Genomic DNA, 19,348 nt, shown 5'->3' with positions numbered 1-19,348 from the left:
CCGAATATTCAATTCTAGATGATATATGAGAGCATAAGCAGTCAGAAGGACTCCAGAAAAATGTTATCTTTCAGCCGGGCACCATTCCTCTCTAACAGGATCTGTTTACCATCTCTCTATCAGTATTGAAGCAAGCTGTGACCATCTGCCGACAGAAAATGTTGGTGTTGTGATCAGATATCTAAGCGTCTTGGTTATGCCACTGAACTGAAATACTTACGGCCCCTCAGGAAGCGATAGAGAAACATATTTAGCCTCTCCTTGCAGCTTGTATGACCCGGAAAAGAAGATATTTCATTCAACTTAATACAAATACTTGCCTTCATTTTGGTACACAGAAATAAGTGAAAGACCCTCCTGATTTCAAGCCATGGGTACAGAAACAATACTCTAAGAATGTGTAGGTTTTCTTTTGCACATGTCTTACTTTGGTCGCAGTCTTTTAGCTGCTGTAGCGTCAATTGATTCCTGCCAATTCATGAAAAATGTAAAAGGCATTATCATCATCGTATAACCATTGTCGTTGCCATCCATAAACAGCCAATACACTCGCAGCATCTGGAGCAATTTAAAGCAATTGTGCAGACGGAGGCTCATATTCAATATTCCAGCCGTGACGAGATGATACAGGCTTGATTTCATTTCATCATTTCATGCCTCTCTAGGCCTTATTATACTCCAAACTGTGTCAGTGTGTGTGTGAGGGAAAACGATGTTCCGTGTTAATTACAGAGCGAACCGTCCGCACAGTTAACTCACACACACACTGCCATACCTACCTCCCCTCCCTCCCTTTTCTCTCTCCACTCTCACAGTTTCTCGACAGTCATTATGTCCACAAAGCCACACAGTTAGCATGGAAACTGATTGTGTGTCTGTCTCACAACGCCACACGCTATCAGGCAGCCATTGATCTGATCTTCAAAAGGCTCTCCGCCGCGTTCTATTTATCGACCAAACAAGGGGGCTTTCATTGCTTTATATTTCTCTGGTAGGCACTATTGAAACCACTCTTTGGTTTAAAGGAATTGCTGGCTGATTAAAGCGAGTGGAGTTGAGAACAGAGACGAGACGGGTGGTTCGGGGCAATCGAGATTCATCTGTGCTTGTTGTAGGATGAAAATGTGTCGTGAGGCAACATTATAAAGTTGTCTTCTTTGTTGAAACAGCTCGTACCTTTTGTACACAGACAGAAAGTACTTTTAAAGATACATTTAAGTATACCGACACTCGCAAGCTTGACTCACTCCCAATTTAAGACACCAACTGTTGCCATGGTGCAGTCTGTCCCTATAATTATCTTGTTCTACTCTCTTATTAAACACCTGGCAAGTTTAAAGAAGGAAAATGGCCGCGTGTAACAATTTAAAATCCAATTAAGAAGCTCTTCTTACACAAACCCATCGAATACGCTGCTGCCCGTTTCTGTTCTTGGCTGACATTGTGCTCAGACTTTATATGACAAGGACACGGCGGCAATAAACGGGTCGTTTTTCTGCCAAATGAAGATGTCTCGGCCTGTGCATGCACCTTAACACACTTCCCATATTGACCAGCCGTGTTGATTTACATTCCACAGATTGGAAAGCAATAGACCAAGGTTTAAGCCCCCGAGTCAGTCGGCCTCAGAAGTCTCTGTGATTTAGTGAGACGGCAATTAAGTAGTAACCTCATGTCCCATGATGCCATTTCATCTTCTCTACTTCTTTGTGATACAGCTACATGCATTCAATCATGATGCGTATTGCCATGATAAGTGATTGTGCATCTCCACATTCAACTTACAAGATGTCCACATTTTACTGCAAGCTCACTGGACAGTTGCAAGGAATATATGTGCTGTTTTGTGGTCAAACTTACACTGTATGATGTTTTCTTTCAAACATTTGTTAACAGAGAGAATGTAGTTTCCTTGCCTTTTTAAGAAGTCGCTGACTGAAAGCTTGCTTATTATAAAGATTGTAGTGCTTTGGTGCTCTTTTTCATTAAGACTAAATGTTTTCTAAAGATATAATCCTTATGACTTCCTGCTACTTGCTGGCATCTTAAGTATTTTTTGTGAATGGGGTAAAATAGTGAAGTTCCTCACAAATCCTGCAATTTCCTGTCATCTGCTGTGTATGAATATATGCTGGCATTTAAAAAAAAAGTCTTCCTTTTTAATTCAGCCAACCTTTCAGCGTGTCCACACTATTGTATTTTCAGTTTCCTACATGTATGTTTGTGTTTAAGTATGTGTACGAAATGAGAGGCTCTGCTGCAGCTGCTAGCTTAACACTCCAGCAGAGCTCTGCTTCTGTTTTCTTTTGTTTTGCTTACTTTTTCTTTTCATGCTTTTCAATGTCGTCTCTCTCCCGTTTTGTCTCCGCTGCTTCAGGGGCCTGTTTCGGTAAGACCTCTTGCGTAACTCCCCGTCCTCCAACCATTTGATTCAGTATCCATCTGCAGCCGGCGCACAGCAGGCAGTCACACACACTCACTCACACAAACACACACCACACCACTGACCTTCAGCAGCATTCTTAGAGGAATTCATTTGAAGATTTCATGCTAATTTCTTTAACTCAAGAATCCCACTTTTCCCGCAAAGTCAAGGTGTTCCTTCTCTCCCTCTGCACGCCTTCTTTCCATCTTAGATTTCCTGTCATTCCACCAAAACTGTCTGTATTCTGCAGGGATGTTTGAGAATAGATTTAAAGGAGATCTATTGGTGTAGAGAAGAGTGTTCTGGGCTAGTGTTTTGGTGTTTGACAGTCAGTACACCTGCCAGCTGATTCAAATCAGATAAATACCTCTATCTATAAAACATAGAAGCTTTCATAGTGTAGTATATGCTAGACATCTTCTACATCTACGTCATATTTAATCTACCGTTTAAATGGTATCATACTTATCTCTCACCAAAATGATTTGCTATATCATACAATTATTTGCTATTATCTGTTAATGGTGTCCAAAACACATGTACTGTATGTGACAGTCAGACGTATCCCCTCTCATTAGAAGTGCGTCTCGTCTTCACATCTAATTATATTTGCCCTTAACCTCCATTTGTCTGAGTAAAGTGCAAATATGGTCAGACCTTAAAATGAGTCCCATGCTGTCCTCTTTCTAAATGCCCTTTGTCTTTTTCTCCTCCTTTCTTCACCAACCTGAATACATTTTGAATATGCCTTTTGTTTGTCGTTCCTTTTCTTTACTTTCCTTTGTCTGTGTTGACTGTCCTCCCATCTTCGAGCGGTGATGATTACATAGGCTTTGCTATAGCAGTTGTTCCTTTGTTAGTGGAAGCCCTGCATCACTGCAGTGTGTAGAGTACACACTGTACAGACACACACACACAGAGGGATGCTACCGTTAGTATGCAGGGAAGGACAAGACGAACACCATGTGTCAGACACCCAATTACAGCCTGCGACTCAAACTCTAAACAACAACATAATGAAATGTGTAGTTGACATTAATAAATCATCACATCTTTGAAGTGACAATTCAAGATTGCTATTTTCTTTTATTCTGTTTCAGTCTGAATTAATATACATTTACCTACATTCTCAATCTTGAAAGTTTAAAGCTGCAACAACTGTTTATTAAAGTTTGATTCAACCTTGGGGAAACCCACTTATATCATTTGAGGCAGGGCTATTTCAATCCACAATACCTAACCTATCCATCTATGGATTTGTCTCAAGAGAGTCGCCATGTCCATCACATGTGTGCAGGTCCAGGCAGTCTAATGAGGCTGTTAATGTAAAGGTTAATGTGTGCAGATCCCTGAGCGCCGCAGGTAGAGAGGCAACTGTCTCTCAAGTCCAGTATTGCCAACTGCTGGACACACACCTGAGAACAGAGGGATTAATGCTAACACTATGGTGGAAGAAGTACTCCGATATTGTACTTAAGTCAAATTAGCAATACTACAGTGAGAAAATACTAATTTGTGCTCCAGTAAAACTACAAAAGTGTTGACAACATAAATTACCTTTAAGTACCATAAGTGCCCATTATGCGGTAAAGCTAATTTCAGAATCATATATCATACAATTATATAGTGATCATTAAAGTGATGATACTGTATATCATCACTTTAATGTTGCATCTGGCAAAGAAAGGGGTTTATTTTAGTCATTTTATTTATAGCTGGGTAGCTTAACCTATAGTAATATATCATGATTTATAAGTAAATGATATTTTATAACAAATGTTTCGCATTAATCTGCAAAATAGCTTGTAACTAAAGCTGGAAAATAAATGTAGTGGAGTAAAAAGTAGGAAACTTGCCTCAAAAATTGATTTAAGTAAAAGTATAAAGTAGCATAATGCTGTAGTGAGAACACTTAATGTGGAGGTACTTTTAATGTCTACTTAAGTACAGTAAGTAGTTACATTCGGGCCACTGCACATAATCAAAAAAGGGGGGAGAACAGGGGGAAAAAAGTACAAATGTGCAAATAAAAACACATTCAGTCACATCTGAATGAGCTAAAATCTTCATGACTTAATGAAACTTTGTTACATTAACCTATCATTTATTTTCAAATGTGTTGTGCTGTCTGCAATGCTTGTTTGTGTCTCTGTGGTCTTGTGCGTGCCTGTCTCTTTGTCCTGTGTGTGTTTACTTACCTTGTGTCTCTGAACACAAGAGAACTCGTGTCTCTTGTCTCTTTCTGTGAATGCTCCTTATCAGTTCCTGCCATTCATGAAACCGCCTCTCAGATGAATTTCAGCTGTGTCACTGCTGCATATTAAAATACAAATATAGAGATATTGAAATGTTATGTTGTCATTCTGCAAGAGTAGACATTTTGATTAAATCCCCATATATTTTGTTATGAGTTATTATATGTTCAAGATGCAGGTAAAGGCGCTCAATCTAATGCTTGTGCTTAACAGTCATAAAACATAAGGGAAAAGCATTCAGGCAGTTTTTTTGAAAGATGTCTACTGCTGCGTAAATCAAAGCCTCAAATGAATTGTGGAAGATTAAATTATGAATTGAAGGTTCAAATCTAATTCTCCTGTTTTCTTTCTCTCTCTTAATACCACACCCTTTTTCATTCAACACCACCCTTCCTCTCCCAACACTCCTACCTTCTTCTTCCTTCCCTCCTATCTTCCCCCTCAAATCTCCCACCGTCCCTTCTTCCTCTCCAGTGACGGGGGCATGGGTCAGTCTCAGGATGACAGCATTGTGGGTACCAAGCAGTGTCGGCACAGCGTGGCAATCATGCCCATCCCCGGCAACCTGTCGTCAAGCAGCCCCGACCTGCTGCACCCGGCCGCCAGCGTCCTCGACTTCTCCAACCCCGCAGGTGAGAAGAAACTCAAAACATCATGAAGGATGTCTCTTTTTTTTTTCTTTTTTTGCATTTTAAGAAAATATTCCCAAAGTATACATAACAAAATAAACACATCTAGGTACATAGATGAACTACATAACAGATGACAAATCCGAAAAGAAATAATACAATAATATTAATAAAATTATTACAAATAAAAGAATGGATACATTATTAATACTCAGGTATACATTAATTATATTCATTATATTGTTCTATACTTGACCCGTTTTTCCCACCTTTCCTCAAAGATATACATTTGGTTTCTAATTCTCATCTTTCCCATTAAATAGATTTCATTTACTAGGTTATTCCATTGTGAGTTTACTAAGTTATCATCTCAGCCAATTCCTTGTAATTTGTTTGATGATCGCTATTCTAATTACCAGAAATAGGTACGAATCTTTTTTTTGTATTTCCTCTGGTGTTTTCCCCAGTAATATTTTGGGTTCTTGTTGAGAGAAATGCCGAAGATATTGGAAATGTCTCTTAAAACTGTTTCCCAGACGTCTCCCAACACATTACAGGGATGACTCTTTATTACTAATCTTAACCAGAGCATTTAAAGGTTTGTTGAATAATCCTTTTGAACATTCACCTTGGGAAAAGCACAGCCACTCCAACATTTTAATAGGATTGAACCAAACACGACAAACTCAGAATTTCTGAAAAACCTCAGAAAAAACGCCATGTTCTTTGGATGTTACAACGCAGGGATAGAACCACTTTCATCACACTCAGTCGCAGTTGCTCTTGACTTTCATGACCTCATTTCAGGTTTCTCAGTCAAACAATTTAGTGCTTATTTCCTGAAGTTGTTTGTCATCCTTGGCCTTGTTGAACAGTGAAAGCCACTTGTTGAGTAAAGGACTCCAATGCTCAGTGAGCGCTGAGAGACGCTGTGCACACAACCTGTCATCCTTGAACATAATCGCATAAAGCAGTCATATGAGAAGTGTACTGTTGGTTAGTCTGGAATGCAAACTCTCTGTCTTTTATCTTTTTTCCTCCTTGAAATACCGACAAACTCCTCAAAAATACTCCAAAGGAACATGCCCTAAATCACCTTAAGCAAGTCACTGGAGGTTTCTAGCACAGTTGTACACACACTTTCTCACACACACACACACACACACACACACAGTTACCCAGGGGTCTTTTTGCACTGCTGTTGCAGAATTGTGTCCGTCGGAAAAGGATTAACCTCCTGGACTATAAAACGTATTTATTCCTTTCCTGTCAGGAGGGTTCCTGCACCCGTTATTATTGAGACTAACATGGAGCGCTCCCTGTGGATATGTGTGTGTGTTTGTGTGTTGAGGGGGATGAAATATTGAGAGGGGAGAACAAGAAAGAGAAAGTGGAAAGGTGAAATAGAGGGAGAGAGTGAATGTATTCCTGATTTATCCCACCAGCCATTTGTCAATGAGCTACACACACTCAGACAGGCGCACACACCCACATACACACACTTGCATGTAGATTTGTGGTTGGTAGGCTATACATCACATGTGGTCGTTGTGTACTAGAGTACAAACACGCACCAACTGTGGCACATAAATCATCCGCCATTAGATCAGCTTTCCTTGCGTCCTCTGGCTTCCCATTAGATTTAATGGCAGGGCAGCCTTCTTAAATACAACGTTTCAGATGCTTTAAAGAGCTTTTAGTGCCACAAAAATCCTACCTATAATTAAATTAGCATATGGATCAGAATAAATATAAAATCTTGATATCTCGATTAGATTTTTTTATGGAGTTAGACAACTCTTGGGTTGTTTTCAAGTGCTTTTTAGGTTTGTTTTTTTATCTTAGCTTGTCGCTAATCTGTTTCCTTGTCATTGTGTGGCAATTATTTGTCTTGTCTGATCTAGTCTTACTTTATTTGACAGTCTAATTCAAATGAACTTGTATGAACATAGCTTGTAATGTACTTCAAAGTAAGCAATGGATGGTTTGTAAACAAATCAAAAAATTGTTTTGCCGATATGGATCAATTTATTAAGTATTTACATTTGTCTAAAGCACAGATTCTCTGGTTCAAGCTTCTCAAATAGGATCGTTTGCTATCTTTTTCTGTCCTATTGAACTTTACATGTATTATCCCTGAGTGTTGATGGTTTGGCTAAAATAGTAAGCAATTTGAAGACAGCTCCTTGAGTTATGGGACATTTTATGGACTGAAAGATGAAACAATGGATAATGATAATGAAAATACTCTCTAGTACATTCCTAATTCAGACAAAATATGTGTCTTTGTGTCTTCTCAGTGAAGTTGCACTCTCAGATCCTCTGTTTCTGTATATCCTACTTTTTCTTTTGGCTCTTTCCCTCGCTCCTTTTGTATCTCTCTTGCTGTGATTTTTAGCAGATGTTATAGTGTAGGAATTATGAGTCACACTCCTCCCCTCTGGTTTCCCATGAACAGATTAAGGCTACAGTAGAAAATCCACTGGTCTTCCCCCCTATTGTTTGTCAAATCTGCCACAATGTTTCCAGGAACTGTCTCTCTGTACTCCTCACACACTCTTTCTTCCGCTCATATTCACTGTGATTTCTCTTTCTCCTTTCTGCTTGCCAAGCTCTGGGACTCTACTGTAAGTATACACATCTTCAATGCAAAAGTCTGAATGTGTTTCATAACAAATTGATCCCCAAAGTCCCCTCCATCTTGACTGTTTTGTCCTTTAATCCATGATCTCTTTTCCCCCTACCCAATCTTCACATGTCTGCATTTGTACCACTACTATTCTTGTGAGAACATAAGAGTTTCTCTCTCAAAAAAAATCAAACTACTACAACCAGTTCATTTAAGTATTTGTGACCACAAGACAGTGATCAATTTGATTCCGTTGACATATTTCTTGATTGCAATCAACATTATTATGGATGGTTAATAAACACCAACAGATTGCATTTAAGTCCCACCTTATATCAAACTGTATGTTTTTCTTCTCCAGGATACATATCTGCTCTATAAATCACATATGCTGTTACCTAAAGAAAGAAATTCATATTTGATATATATATAAATAGTTTTTATTTCATGATGGTGCCCCCACTGTTTTAATTATTAAAAAAAAAGTGAATTCCCAGTCTACTTAAATTGAGAACTTTCACCAAAAGGGACAATCAAATTGCTTCATTCCAAACCATATTTCCATTAGGCAGCAATCACGCCGTCCTATCATAGGCTGTCTAACAGACAAACAAACGTTCTCCAGGGAAAAATGCTAATGGCAGTGTTTCAGGCTATACAGTTAATTAGTTCCTCGGCTGCAGCACGTTAAACAGCATGTCCTGCAAACGTCACTCAGGCCAGGTTCGATTCTGAGGAGGGCCTCAATCTTTAACACCACTAACCACATATTGTCTGCCCACTGCTTGTAAGCTACAGGGCAAATGTGTTTACTTTGTCTCAGCACTGCTGCGGGAGGAAGAGTTATCCCACAGGCTGCTGTCAATCACACACTGACTCCGACACACCCTTCCAGCCACTGACACAAGAAGGAGCTAAAAAGAATATGGCACCTAATGAGGCCATATGGATTTATAGTGTGTGTTTGGAAGGCATGAGTAGTTTCAAGCTCTGGCTACAGAATAAAGAAAAGATCCATTGTTGGATTTAGTTTTTTCAGTAGTTTTGGTTGAAACAATAAAACATAAAATAGCTCTGAGGCTCGCACTATAGAGGAAATATCCGAATAAGAAATCCTTTATTCGTCCCACAGCGGGGATATTTACATAATTACAGCAAAGGGGACATTGCAGATAGAATGTGTAGATTTACGTTAAATGTGCATCAATAGAACTTTTCTAATTGAGTGTATTTCTCCGAGCTCTGGTGTTAACTCCAGCTGCTCTGCTCCCTCTCCTCTCCACACCTCCGGCTCTCACGCCCTGCACTCTGCTGCTTTGTATGCTTTCTCGCTAGATTTATGTCTTCCGACTGTATGATGGAGTGACTGGGAAATGCTTTGGCATCGAAGGGCGAGGAGTAAACTGAGGCTTGTGGGAAGTGTTTTGCCTCTTTTAGTGCTGTGTTTGCAAAAAACCCAGGAAGACATTTTTTTTTCCCTCCTGTGTAGAATTCCCCTTTGGCTTCAGACCATGAATACACTCTCTGCTGTTGATGAAAAATAAATGATACTTTAATAAAGGTGATAATTGATTGGATGTTTGGCTGCATGGGCAATGATTGTCCTCCTGTGTGCAGGTCAGGTTGCAGCTCATCCAGAGGATTAAACATGATTAAGCCCCCCGGATATTATAGCCAGCTATTTAGCCCAGAGCCTCCCACACTTTAATCACAAATCAAAGCTAATGAGACACAAAGCATTTAGCCTCCTCTCAACCCTCCATCGCCACTGTGCTGCACATAAACAGAGAGGAGCTTTGAGACTGCAGCAACACAGAAAATTACACACATATTCCTGTGGTGCAATATTTGTAGGTTTGCTTTTAGGAATCAATGCACTCATTGCCTTCTTCAGGCAAACAGTCAGTGATCATTTCACTTGTCATATTAAGTGCATATGTCATGTGATTTAAATCAATAAGCTCCCAGTGCATAGAGAGATCATTCATAACCAAGATTGGCCATATCAAAACATCAATATGTTGACATTGAAAGGAACCAATGACTGCAAAATAGAAAAGTTAAATGACTCCATTAAACAAAGCAGGGGTGCTTGAAGAAATAAGGCGCTATAACTATGCATTGAAAATAGACGTATAAATAAACAATTTATATGTAAATAATCTGCCAGCTGAAATTGCAGAGGACAAACATTTGTGTTCCTTTTATATAAATAGAAAATGTACATTCTTGTCAAATTCGCAACACAGAGAAAAAGAAACAGAAACCAACAGCAACATGGTCACATCCAAACTGAACTTCCCTTCAAATATCCTCACTTCTTTTATTCATACATCAAAGATATTGAACATGCAGGGAATCCTGTACACACACAGTTGTCTTTAAACAAGCCGAGCTGATTTATCATGAGCATTCACTCTGACACTATTGTTATTGGTCTTGCCTTCAGCTATTTGTTTCTTCCTATTGCGCTCCAGCTCTTGTCATTAAACACACACACACACACACACCGAAAGATCCCCAGAGTCAGATCAGACAATGGCGATGACTTTAACCCTTCTCTGCCTGGTTAACAGGAAGAAATGACTGTTATTTGCATTCAAATCAATTTGAACAAGTCCAACTCAGCCTTTGTATTTCTGTAGATGCTTAGGTCTCTTCATGATCCCCTTCCAATTTCAGTTAATGTTATCCAACTTAACACACACTCTCTCTCTCTCACACACACACACAGCAGTATGACAGCTTTATCTGGTCTGTCGGTCTCCCTCTCCACTTGTCTCCGTGCAGCGTCCATGACTCATTGTTTCAAAGCTCCTTCGGCTGCCTGTGGCTAATGGGCCGTACCCTCTTCCTTACTCAAACACAGCGATCTTTAATGCAGTGTTTGACTCAGGGGAGACGTTTCCATTATTTACCACCATGTGAGTCGCGTGCAGCTGCTCCAGCTCCATCACCACTAACATTCAAGCTTTTATTTGTCCCTCTTAATATTGAACATATAAAATAAATACTAATCTAGTACGGCAGCTTACATCATTAGAGAAGACGCACTTTTATTCTTGTTGATTTTTATTTAATGAATTATTCACTTCTGCATTCATTGCTTTTTAATTGCTATATTACATAATACGTTGAAGATAATGATTCAAGTTTAAATTATTAATAACATTAAGAAGAATGTGGGTTTAATTGATTTTCTTTTGTTCATCTGTAAGTCTTTTACGATCTTAAATTACTCTTTTATTCTGTCTAATAATAGTTTTAAGTTAAGCGAAATAAGTGACAGGAATAGATTGTTATTCCTAACTCAAATGTTATTATTACATAGCAAAACAAACCAAAGAACAATGCGTCACAACACCTAAACGAAGTTAGAGAGGATAATGTGTAGAAGTCAAGGTTTAACATGTATTTGATTTAACCTTCAAGCATGTTTGCTGTAAGATTCCTGCTTCCTCTACCATTGTTATGCAGCTTAAAGAATGTTTCCTTTTCCTTTCTAAGTGCATGCGTCCTTGTTTTTCTGTCTTGCTTAAGCTTTAGTGAGGCTCAAAAAGGTTCAAGTGTAAATGTGAAAGATGCTTTGTAATTGATCTTGCTGTGGGTACAAATAGCCCCAGGTTTGTGTTGATGCACAGTATAAAAACAAGTCAAAATCTGTGTTTTCTGTACTTTTATATGTGTGCATTGTCATTTCCGCAGCCTTGTAGAGTTCTATTACATAACACATGTCAATTATGTTATCAAACTATTGTAGAGATGTTGCAGTTGGAAGACAAATATCAATAGAGCCATCATGCTAGTCTACTAGAAAATTGGCTTCAATGAAAGACTGACTGAATTTACAGCCAGGCTGGAAAGTAGATAAAGAAACAGTGTTATGATTTGACTGGAGAGTAGGATAATTGAGTCATGCCATTGCTGAATGTAAATACTTGGATATGGTGAATTTCATTTAAAAGTAAGTTACTGTAACACCAGAAACCATTGTGTCTTTGTTTTGGTTTTACACCAAGACGTCTTGGCAGGAGAGGTGCCCGCTCAGCAGATCTGCTCACAGTAGAAGAAGTCTTGTCACTTGAAACCCTCCATAATGTAATGAAAATAGAATATGGAAACCATAACCTAATAGCATTCCATGCACTGCTCGGGCTGACCACATTTAGTAACAATCACATTATTGGTAGATTACCCAGACAAAGATAAATGCCAAGAATGACAAAAATGCTTTTAAATGAGTGTTTTATTGTCGTAGACTTCATTCCATTTAGTTGTATTGCATTATTGACATATGTTACAGTATTGGCCTTCAGATACAGTACCCATCAACTCAACTGTAATTGGTCACTGACAACTCTCCTCTTCTATTTCCTCTTCGCTCTCAGATATCCCAGACCAGGTGATCCGGGTGTTTAAGGCCGACCAGCAGAGCTGCTACATCATCATCAGTAAGGACACCACCGCCAAGGATGTGGTCTCACACACTGTCAACGAGTTTGGCCTGGTGTCAGCACCCGAGACCTACTCCCTGTGTGAGGTGTCAGTCAGCCCGGAGGGAGTCATAAAACAGCGCCGCCTCCCCGACCAGCTCTCCAAACTGGCTGATCGGATCCAGCTCAACGGCAGGTAGGAAACACACACATTATTCTGGAAAATCTCATACCGAGAACTGGTTGACTGGTGCTTTAATAATAATAATAATAATTCATTACATTTTCATTAGAGCGCTTTTCCAAATGCTCAAACCGCTTTACATTATATATTACACATATTAGACATGTAACAGTTACTACTGTGGACAATACCCACAGGAGCAAATTAGGGTGAAGTGTCTTCTAACCCTAACCCAAATTAGGGTGAAGTGTCTTCTAACCCTAACCCAAATTAGGGTGAAGTGTCTTCTAACCCTAACCCAAATTAGGGTGAAGTATCTTCTAACCCTAACCCAAATTAGGGTGAAGTGTCTTCTAACCCTAACCCAAATTAGGGTGAAGTATCTTCTAACCCTAACCCAAATTAGGGTGAAGTGTCTTCTAACCCTAACCCAAATTAGGGTGAAGTATCTTCTAACCCTAACCCAAATTAGGGTGAAGTGTCTTCTAACCCTAACCCAAATTAGGGTGAAGTATCTTCTAACCCTAACCCAAATTAGGGTGAAGTATCTTCTAACCCTAACCCAAATTAGGGTGAAGTGTCTTCTAACCCTAACCCAAATTAGGGTGAAGTATCTTCTAACCCTAACCCAAATTAGGGTGAAGTATCTTCTAACCCTAACCCAAATTAGGGTGAAGTGTCTTCTAACCCTAACCCAAATTAGGGTGAAGTGTCTTCTAACCCTAACCCAAATTAGGGTGAAGTGTCTTCTAACCCTAACCCAAATTAGGGTGAAGTATCTTCTAACCCTAACCCAAATTAGGGTGAAGTATCTTCTAACCCTAACCCAAATTAGGGTGAAGTGTCTTCTAACCCTAACCCAAATTAGGGTGAAGTGTCTTCTAACCCTAACCCAAATTAGGGTGAAGTGTCTTGCCCAAGGACACTAAGCCTAAAATAGTGGTTTTAGTCGTCTATACTGTGTGTTTCTGTGTTTGCAATTGAAAGTACACAAGGCAACAAACAAGAACACTAAAATAAACTAGAAAGCAACACTATTTCATGCTAAGGGAAGCATATTGGTCATGGATAAAATGTTGGGCATGCATTTATAGTGGATCCACTGTAGGGAATTGGACAAAAGGCAGCTGGAAGCAGAACAGAACATTTGTGAATTTATATGTTGCGTTGAAGTCTTGAAAGACCCACTGAGATTGAATTTTAAACCAGAATCCTGCAACATGATCCTTCCTTTTTTTTGTCCTATTATATTTGAATGGGTTCGGATTTACGGAAGACCACACAGAGCTCAGAACTTGATACGACTACTGCGAGTTTGTTCTGTTAATAGGCTACACTGTGCAAGAGTTTAAGGTGATGTCATATCTTCCTACTAACAGACTTCACACCATACAACAGTTTGTACAACACGTATATATTGATTCACTTCTTGTAGAGCAGTGGTTCTCGATGCTGCTGCTGGTGATACAGGGTGCTACTCTGTGATGTGATTATTCAGTGAACATTTCCGAGGTGTAAATGAGTTTCTGAGTAAGTGGCTCGACTGCAGCCAGCGGGACTCCAGGTGCTGAGCAGCAGGATGAAGAGCCACTGTCCTAGTTCAGTCAAAGGATAAATCAAGTGGTATTTTCCCCCTTAAAAAGTGTTGGAGAACATCTTAAGCTGCTACTCCTAACATAACACATGCTGGCGTTCCTTAAATAAAGAAAAACAACAGTTTAGATGCTGGTTAAGGGATATTTCATAACGCCAAACCATCAGGGATGATACATTTCTGTTGTGTTTCATCTTGAAAAGGTTCACTTTATTGGCGACTTATCTCCACATAGTAGGTGGAACATTTAAGGACACTTTGCGCCATTGCTAGTTTGTTTTTTTCCCATCCCTCTGTCATCTTGATGGCTGATATATTCCCTTTTAAGATGAAAGTTAGTGGGACATAAAGGGTAATTGGACCGCGGCCGTGAAGTCTGCTTTAAAACGGCTCCTCGGCCTGCTTTGTCACAGTTCTCTCCCCCTCTCCTTGTCTCCCGTGGTCCCCCGTCAGTCCTCTCCCAACTAGGTTAGCATGAATATTTCATCCTCTGTCAGGGGCGGAGGCCTCAGCAGACAGCATGGCCCGTCTGGAATCATTCATAAACACACTCAAATGCACACAGGCACATACAAAGATATGAATGCAGACAGCCCCCCTCCCCCCCCCTCCTAAACACAGTCACGCAGCCATCCCATCCATACCCATATAGTCATGCAAACTGCCTGTTTACACGGCAGTACTTTTTTGCATTCACAGACTTTATTTACATGCATCTATACACACACACACACACACACACACACACTCTTACCAGGGAGTCCTAGCAGACACCTATGGACACACACTTTCAGAGGGCACTTATGGGAACACTTTCCCGTGTTCCTGATGGATGGCGGGGCTGCAGTGGGAAGAAATTGCCCTTCAGTGAGAGATTGGTTAGAAGAAAGCTGGTAGATAGCTCCTCTCTCTAATACTTATCTCCTTACTTTCCCTTTTTCCCTCTTATCTCTGCGCCATTACTGACATGTCATTTTTGTCAGTATTTTGATATACAAACACATAACGCAGTGTCAGCAGGATGTTTGCATACTCACAGTGGATGTATTTATCAGGAGTAGTACATATATAGAGACTTGATTTTCTCTCTCTGTGTCTCGCCTCCTCCTCCTCTCCCTCACTGCAGCTGATGATTGACAGGCAGGCTAACAGGGGATGGGACTAGCCAATAGCAAGCCTTGTTCACACAGCCCAAAAACATATAGATGCTGCTAGGAGACATAATGCTCAGCACACACACGCACCACCATAGTCTGTTTTTAAATGGCTTGGCTCCAGTGACTCTACCTCACCATTTAGTCTCATCTCCTCTCTATATGTGCAGGAATATACAGCTCTGGAAAAAACACTCCACATTTTTCTTGAATCTCAATCTCTACATGCATGGCAGCCATTCCATTCCAGTGTCGGTTGAATTCCAACACAGAGAAATGTTGTCAGTAGTTTATAGAATAAAATGTAAAATAATTCATTTGACAGGTTTAACACATACCTATAAATAGTCAAACCAGAGAAACTGATAATGCTGCAGTGATCTCTAAATGTTTTCCAGAGCTCTATATTTTCTATATCATGATTTTAAAGGTTATTTTATGTAATTAGAATTACATTTTGAAATGTAGGCCTAAGTCTCCTGTCCACTTGTGTCCTCTTGTTTCCTCATTTCTCATCTCCTCTTATTTCCTTTTCTCTCTTCTTGTCTCCTTTCGCCCTTCTCTCCTCCCCTCTTGTCTCCTGTTCTCTACTTTATCTTGTCTTGTCTCCTCTCTACCTTCTCTCCTCTTGCCTCATTTCCCATCTGTTATTCTCAACTTATCCTTATGTTATGTGTTCTTAAATGGGTCAAATCTAAATCTGTTATTACATCCTTCAACAACATGCATACTCTAATCTGCTTTTGAGCTCCGAAACACCTCTTATGCTTTAACTTAAATGTAAATCTACCTTGATCTTCTCACCTCACGTCCTCACATCTCTTGTTAGCTGCTCTTCACTCAAAGACAATTTAGTGTCACAACCCATGCCAACACTTTGCCCCTGGGGGCTGCAGGTCTAGGTGCTGAGGAGCAGGATTCCTAGATGGCCAAATGACATCTCCATTAGAGTGGAAGTGTGGGAGGGGGGGGGGGGGGGGGGGGTTTGGGGGGGTTCACACATACTGGAAAAACATAACAACATAAGAGGGATGGCCTGCTGTTGGAAGCACTCGCAGAAAACTCATGCACCTGTCGTCTTTCTTACCGCTCTTTTGCTGAGAGCTCATCTCTCCTCTCCTTCTTTACCGCAGGGTAAACTATAACTGTAAGCTTTATTTATCTGGTGCTAGAAAACCAGATGGTGTCCACCCACCTGTCTGCCTCTGCAGCCTTTATTAAAGCATCTGAGGATACTGCAAAACTAACTGCATCGGCTCTAAGAAATACTCTGAGATAGCTTAGACATAAACATTCCTCTTATTATGTTTTTAGTTATCAAATATCATACACTTTTACGATAACTTGTTAGGAAAATGACTATAAATATAGTTTCTAAACACCTTTATTTCATGCAGTATCGTGTCAAGTGCACTGAAGAAACTGAAACCATGATTTTAATTAAATGTATTATGTCATACCAACCTAATACAGTTATGTGAAATCTGTTGACATTAACATTTATTAAAGTAATTTTTTCCGTTTTGTCATTGTGACACTCCACAGCAGTATCCACTCGATAATAATCTAAACTATATCCCTCTATTCAAGTTTTCTGAACTGTTAAACATTATCAAAGCCGGGACAGTACTTTCACTTGATCGTATTGCTCCAAATCCAACATCTTATCCTCTGTCCCTCTGTCCTCCTCCCCCGAAGGTACTACCTGAAGAACAACATGGAGACGGAGACGTTGTGTTCGGACGACGATGCTCAGGACCTCCTCAGAGAGAGTCAGATCACTCTGCTGCAGCTCAGCACCATGGAGGTCGCCGCCCAGCTGTCCATGAGAGACTTTGAGCTCTTCAGGAACATCGAGTCCACAGAGTATGTTGTCATCTAACGTTTAAATTGGCTTACAGCAGGAAGAGTACCTTATTATGACTGAAAAACCATATTAGTGTTGCAGTTTCAAATCATAGGATGCCTTACAATCGACAAAACGAGACAAGCTGAAACATATGTGTCATATTTTCCCCTGAACTAAAGAAACCCAGATTGTTGGACTCTTTTGAAAGTATTTTAACTTCTTTGTGCTGGTTCCCAGATATGTGGACGACTTGTTTAAACTGGACTCGTCGCTGGGAAGCGGTAATCTGAAACAGTTTGAGGAGGTGATAAACCAGGAGACCTTCTGGGTGGCCACGGAGATCCTGAGGGAGCCCAACGCCCTGAAGAGGATGAAGACCATCAAACACTACATCAAGATCTCCCTGCACTGCAGAGAGTGCAAGAACTTCAACTCCATGTTCGCTATTATCAGGTGGGTTCAGGGTGTGTGTGTGTGTGTGTGTGTGTGTGTGTGTGTGTGTGTGTGTGTGTGTGTGTGTGTGTGTGTGTGTGTGTGTGTGTGTGTGTGTGTGTGTGTGTGTGTGTGTGGTGTGTGTGTGTGTGTGTGTGTGTGTGTGTGTGTGTGTGTGTGTGTGGTGTGTGTGTGTGTGTGTGTGTGTGTGTGTGTGTGTGTGTGTGTAGTGTGTGTGTGTGTGTGTGTGTGTGTGTGTGTGGGTGTGCGCTTCCTAAATGAAGTGCGGTGACACGTTCTTTCATCATTTGCCCCATTTGCCTCAGTTGCAGCAGACAGGGTTCTCGTTCTGTGATGACAGGCAGCATTTACCCCTAGCAGCTATCGTGCAAAATGAGCTTTGCCCTGATTTTCCCCAAACCACACATTCTGTCTCTCCAACCCTACAGTGTTCAAAACACGAGTCCCATAGCAACGTTTACACTTATTGTTTGTTGCTAGTGTTATTCCCTCTGACTTCTGTGGTTTGGCTTCACATGGCTTTCAGACTGAGCTGATGATTTATGTACTTAGTCCCTTAAGGGGGTAGAAACCAACATTAGGGAGCACCATCAGTGTGTTTTAGGGATAGACTTGGGCATGTGATTATGTTTCAGCTCAATATCTATGTCAATGTCTAATCAGGAAGTTGGGAGTGTGTGTGTTTGGTCCCAGACCAAAGAGTAATTATTCAGAAACAGCACGTCATGCTCTTGCTGCAGCTTCACCCGGTTGCTTAAGTTGTTAATGTTGCAGTGTGCTCTAACCTATACATAATCATAAGAGGGTATTGTATTCATTGTTACTGCAGCATTTAAATGTAAAAGCATGAAGATGCAGTTCTGCAATAACCGTCACTGTGTTATTTCTGTATATTAGAAGAGATTATCGTTTGGAAAATACATAATGTACTTGCCATAGCTCAAGCTAATTTGGGTCATGTGGTACCACATCTGGAGGACAGTGACCCTCTGTTTGCTGCTGTAGAAGACACTTCAGAGCAGAAGGGTCTGACCTCCATGTCCCTTTACACTCCTCCTCACAGCAGGAGCTCTTCGCACATATGGCTCTCTGATGCATAACCTGCCTGCTGACAGGGACAGTGCTGCTGCAAGTGTGTGTGTGTGTGTGTGTGTGTCTGTGTGCGAAAGAGATAGAAGAGATATAATGCAGGGTTTCCCAATGGGTTTTTATTGGACTGGTGATAAACTGAGAAATAAAGATAATTCAATATATGGATTGGGATAAAAGAAGGTATTCAGATTATAAAAACAAACCTGGTTCAATTTATATTACTAATACCAGATTGACCATTTAAATACATAGCCATGATCATCCCAATGTATAATACTCATGTTATAGTCCTACTGTATGACAAACAAGATCTATACTCTTCCAGAAGAAATCAAACATATATATACATCAATATACCTTGCAAAACGAAAGTGAAGAAAACCCAAATGGTGCAGATGATGAGCGAGGGAGAGGAGCTGGAGAGATGATGAAGTGAGAGCAGAAATAAATGCAGTGCCAGTCATAATTATTAGCTGTCTAAATGAGTCTGCTCGGAGATGACATTGCCTTAAGGGGGTCTCCCGCTCTGGAAAATGGAGACCTCGCTAAGTGAAGATGATTTAAGTAGAGCTAGTAATTGTTCGGATGTCAGTATTGGGTTTTGATTGGGATGTAAATTCACACTAAAACTCCTTTCCTCTTTCTCCTCTA

The 19,348-nt window shown here is 40.3% G+C and overlaps 1 protein-coding gene across 3 annotated transcripts in view; it reads left to right on the top strand.

The window, feature by feature from the left end:
* Window positions 1-19,348, top strand: part of rapgef6 (Rap guanine nucleotide exchange factor (GEF) 6) — a 144,362-nt gene that overhangs the window by 112,133 nt on the left and 12,881 nt on the right. For all 3 annotated transcript variants that reach the window (XM_034139958.1, XM_034139959.1, XM_034139957.1), the window contains 4 exons: window positions 5,155-5,312; window positions 12,327-12,567; window positions 17,002-17,169; window positions 17,390-17,605. In XM_034139958.1, the coding sequence (XP_033995849.1) occupies window positions 5,155-5,312; window positions 12,327-12,567; window positions 17,002-17,169; window positions 17,390-17,605 (783 nt within the window). The remainder of the gene's footprint in view (window positions 1-5,154; window positions 5,313-12,326; window positions 12,568-17,001; window positions 17,170-17,389; window positions 17,606-19,348) is intronic.

The sequence above is a fragment of the Trematomus bernacchii genome, unplaced genomic scaffold (genome assembly GCF_902827165.1).
Source record: "Trematomus bernacchii unplaced genomic scaffold, fTreBer1.1, whole genome shotgun sequence".
Lineage (NCBI taxonomy): Eukaryota > Metazoa > Chordata > Actinopteri > Perciformes > Nototheniidae > Trematomus > Trematomus bernacchii.
This window is presented reverse-complemented; position numbering and strand designations above follow the sequence as displayed.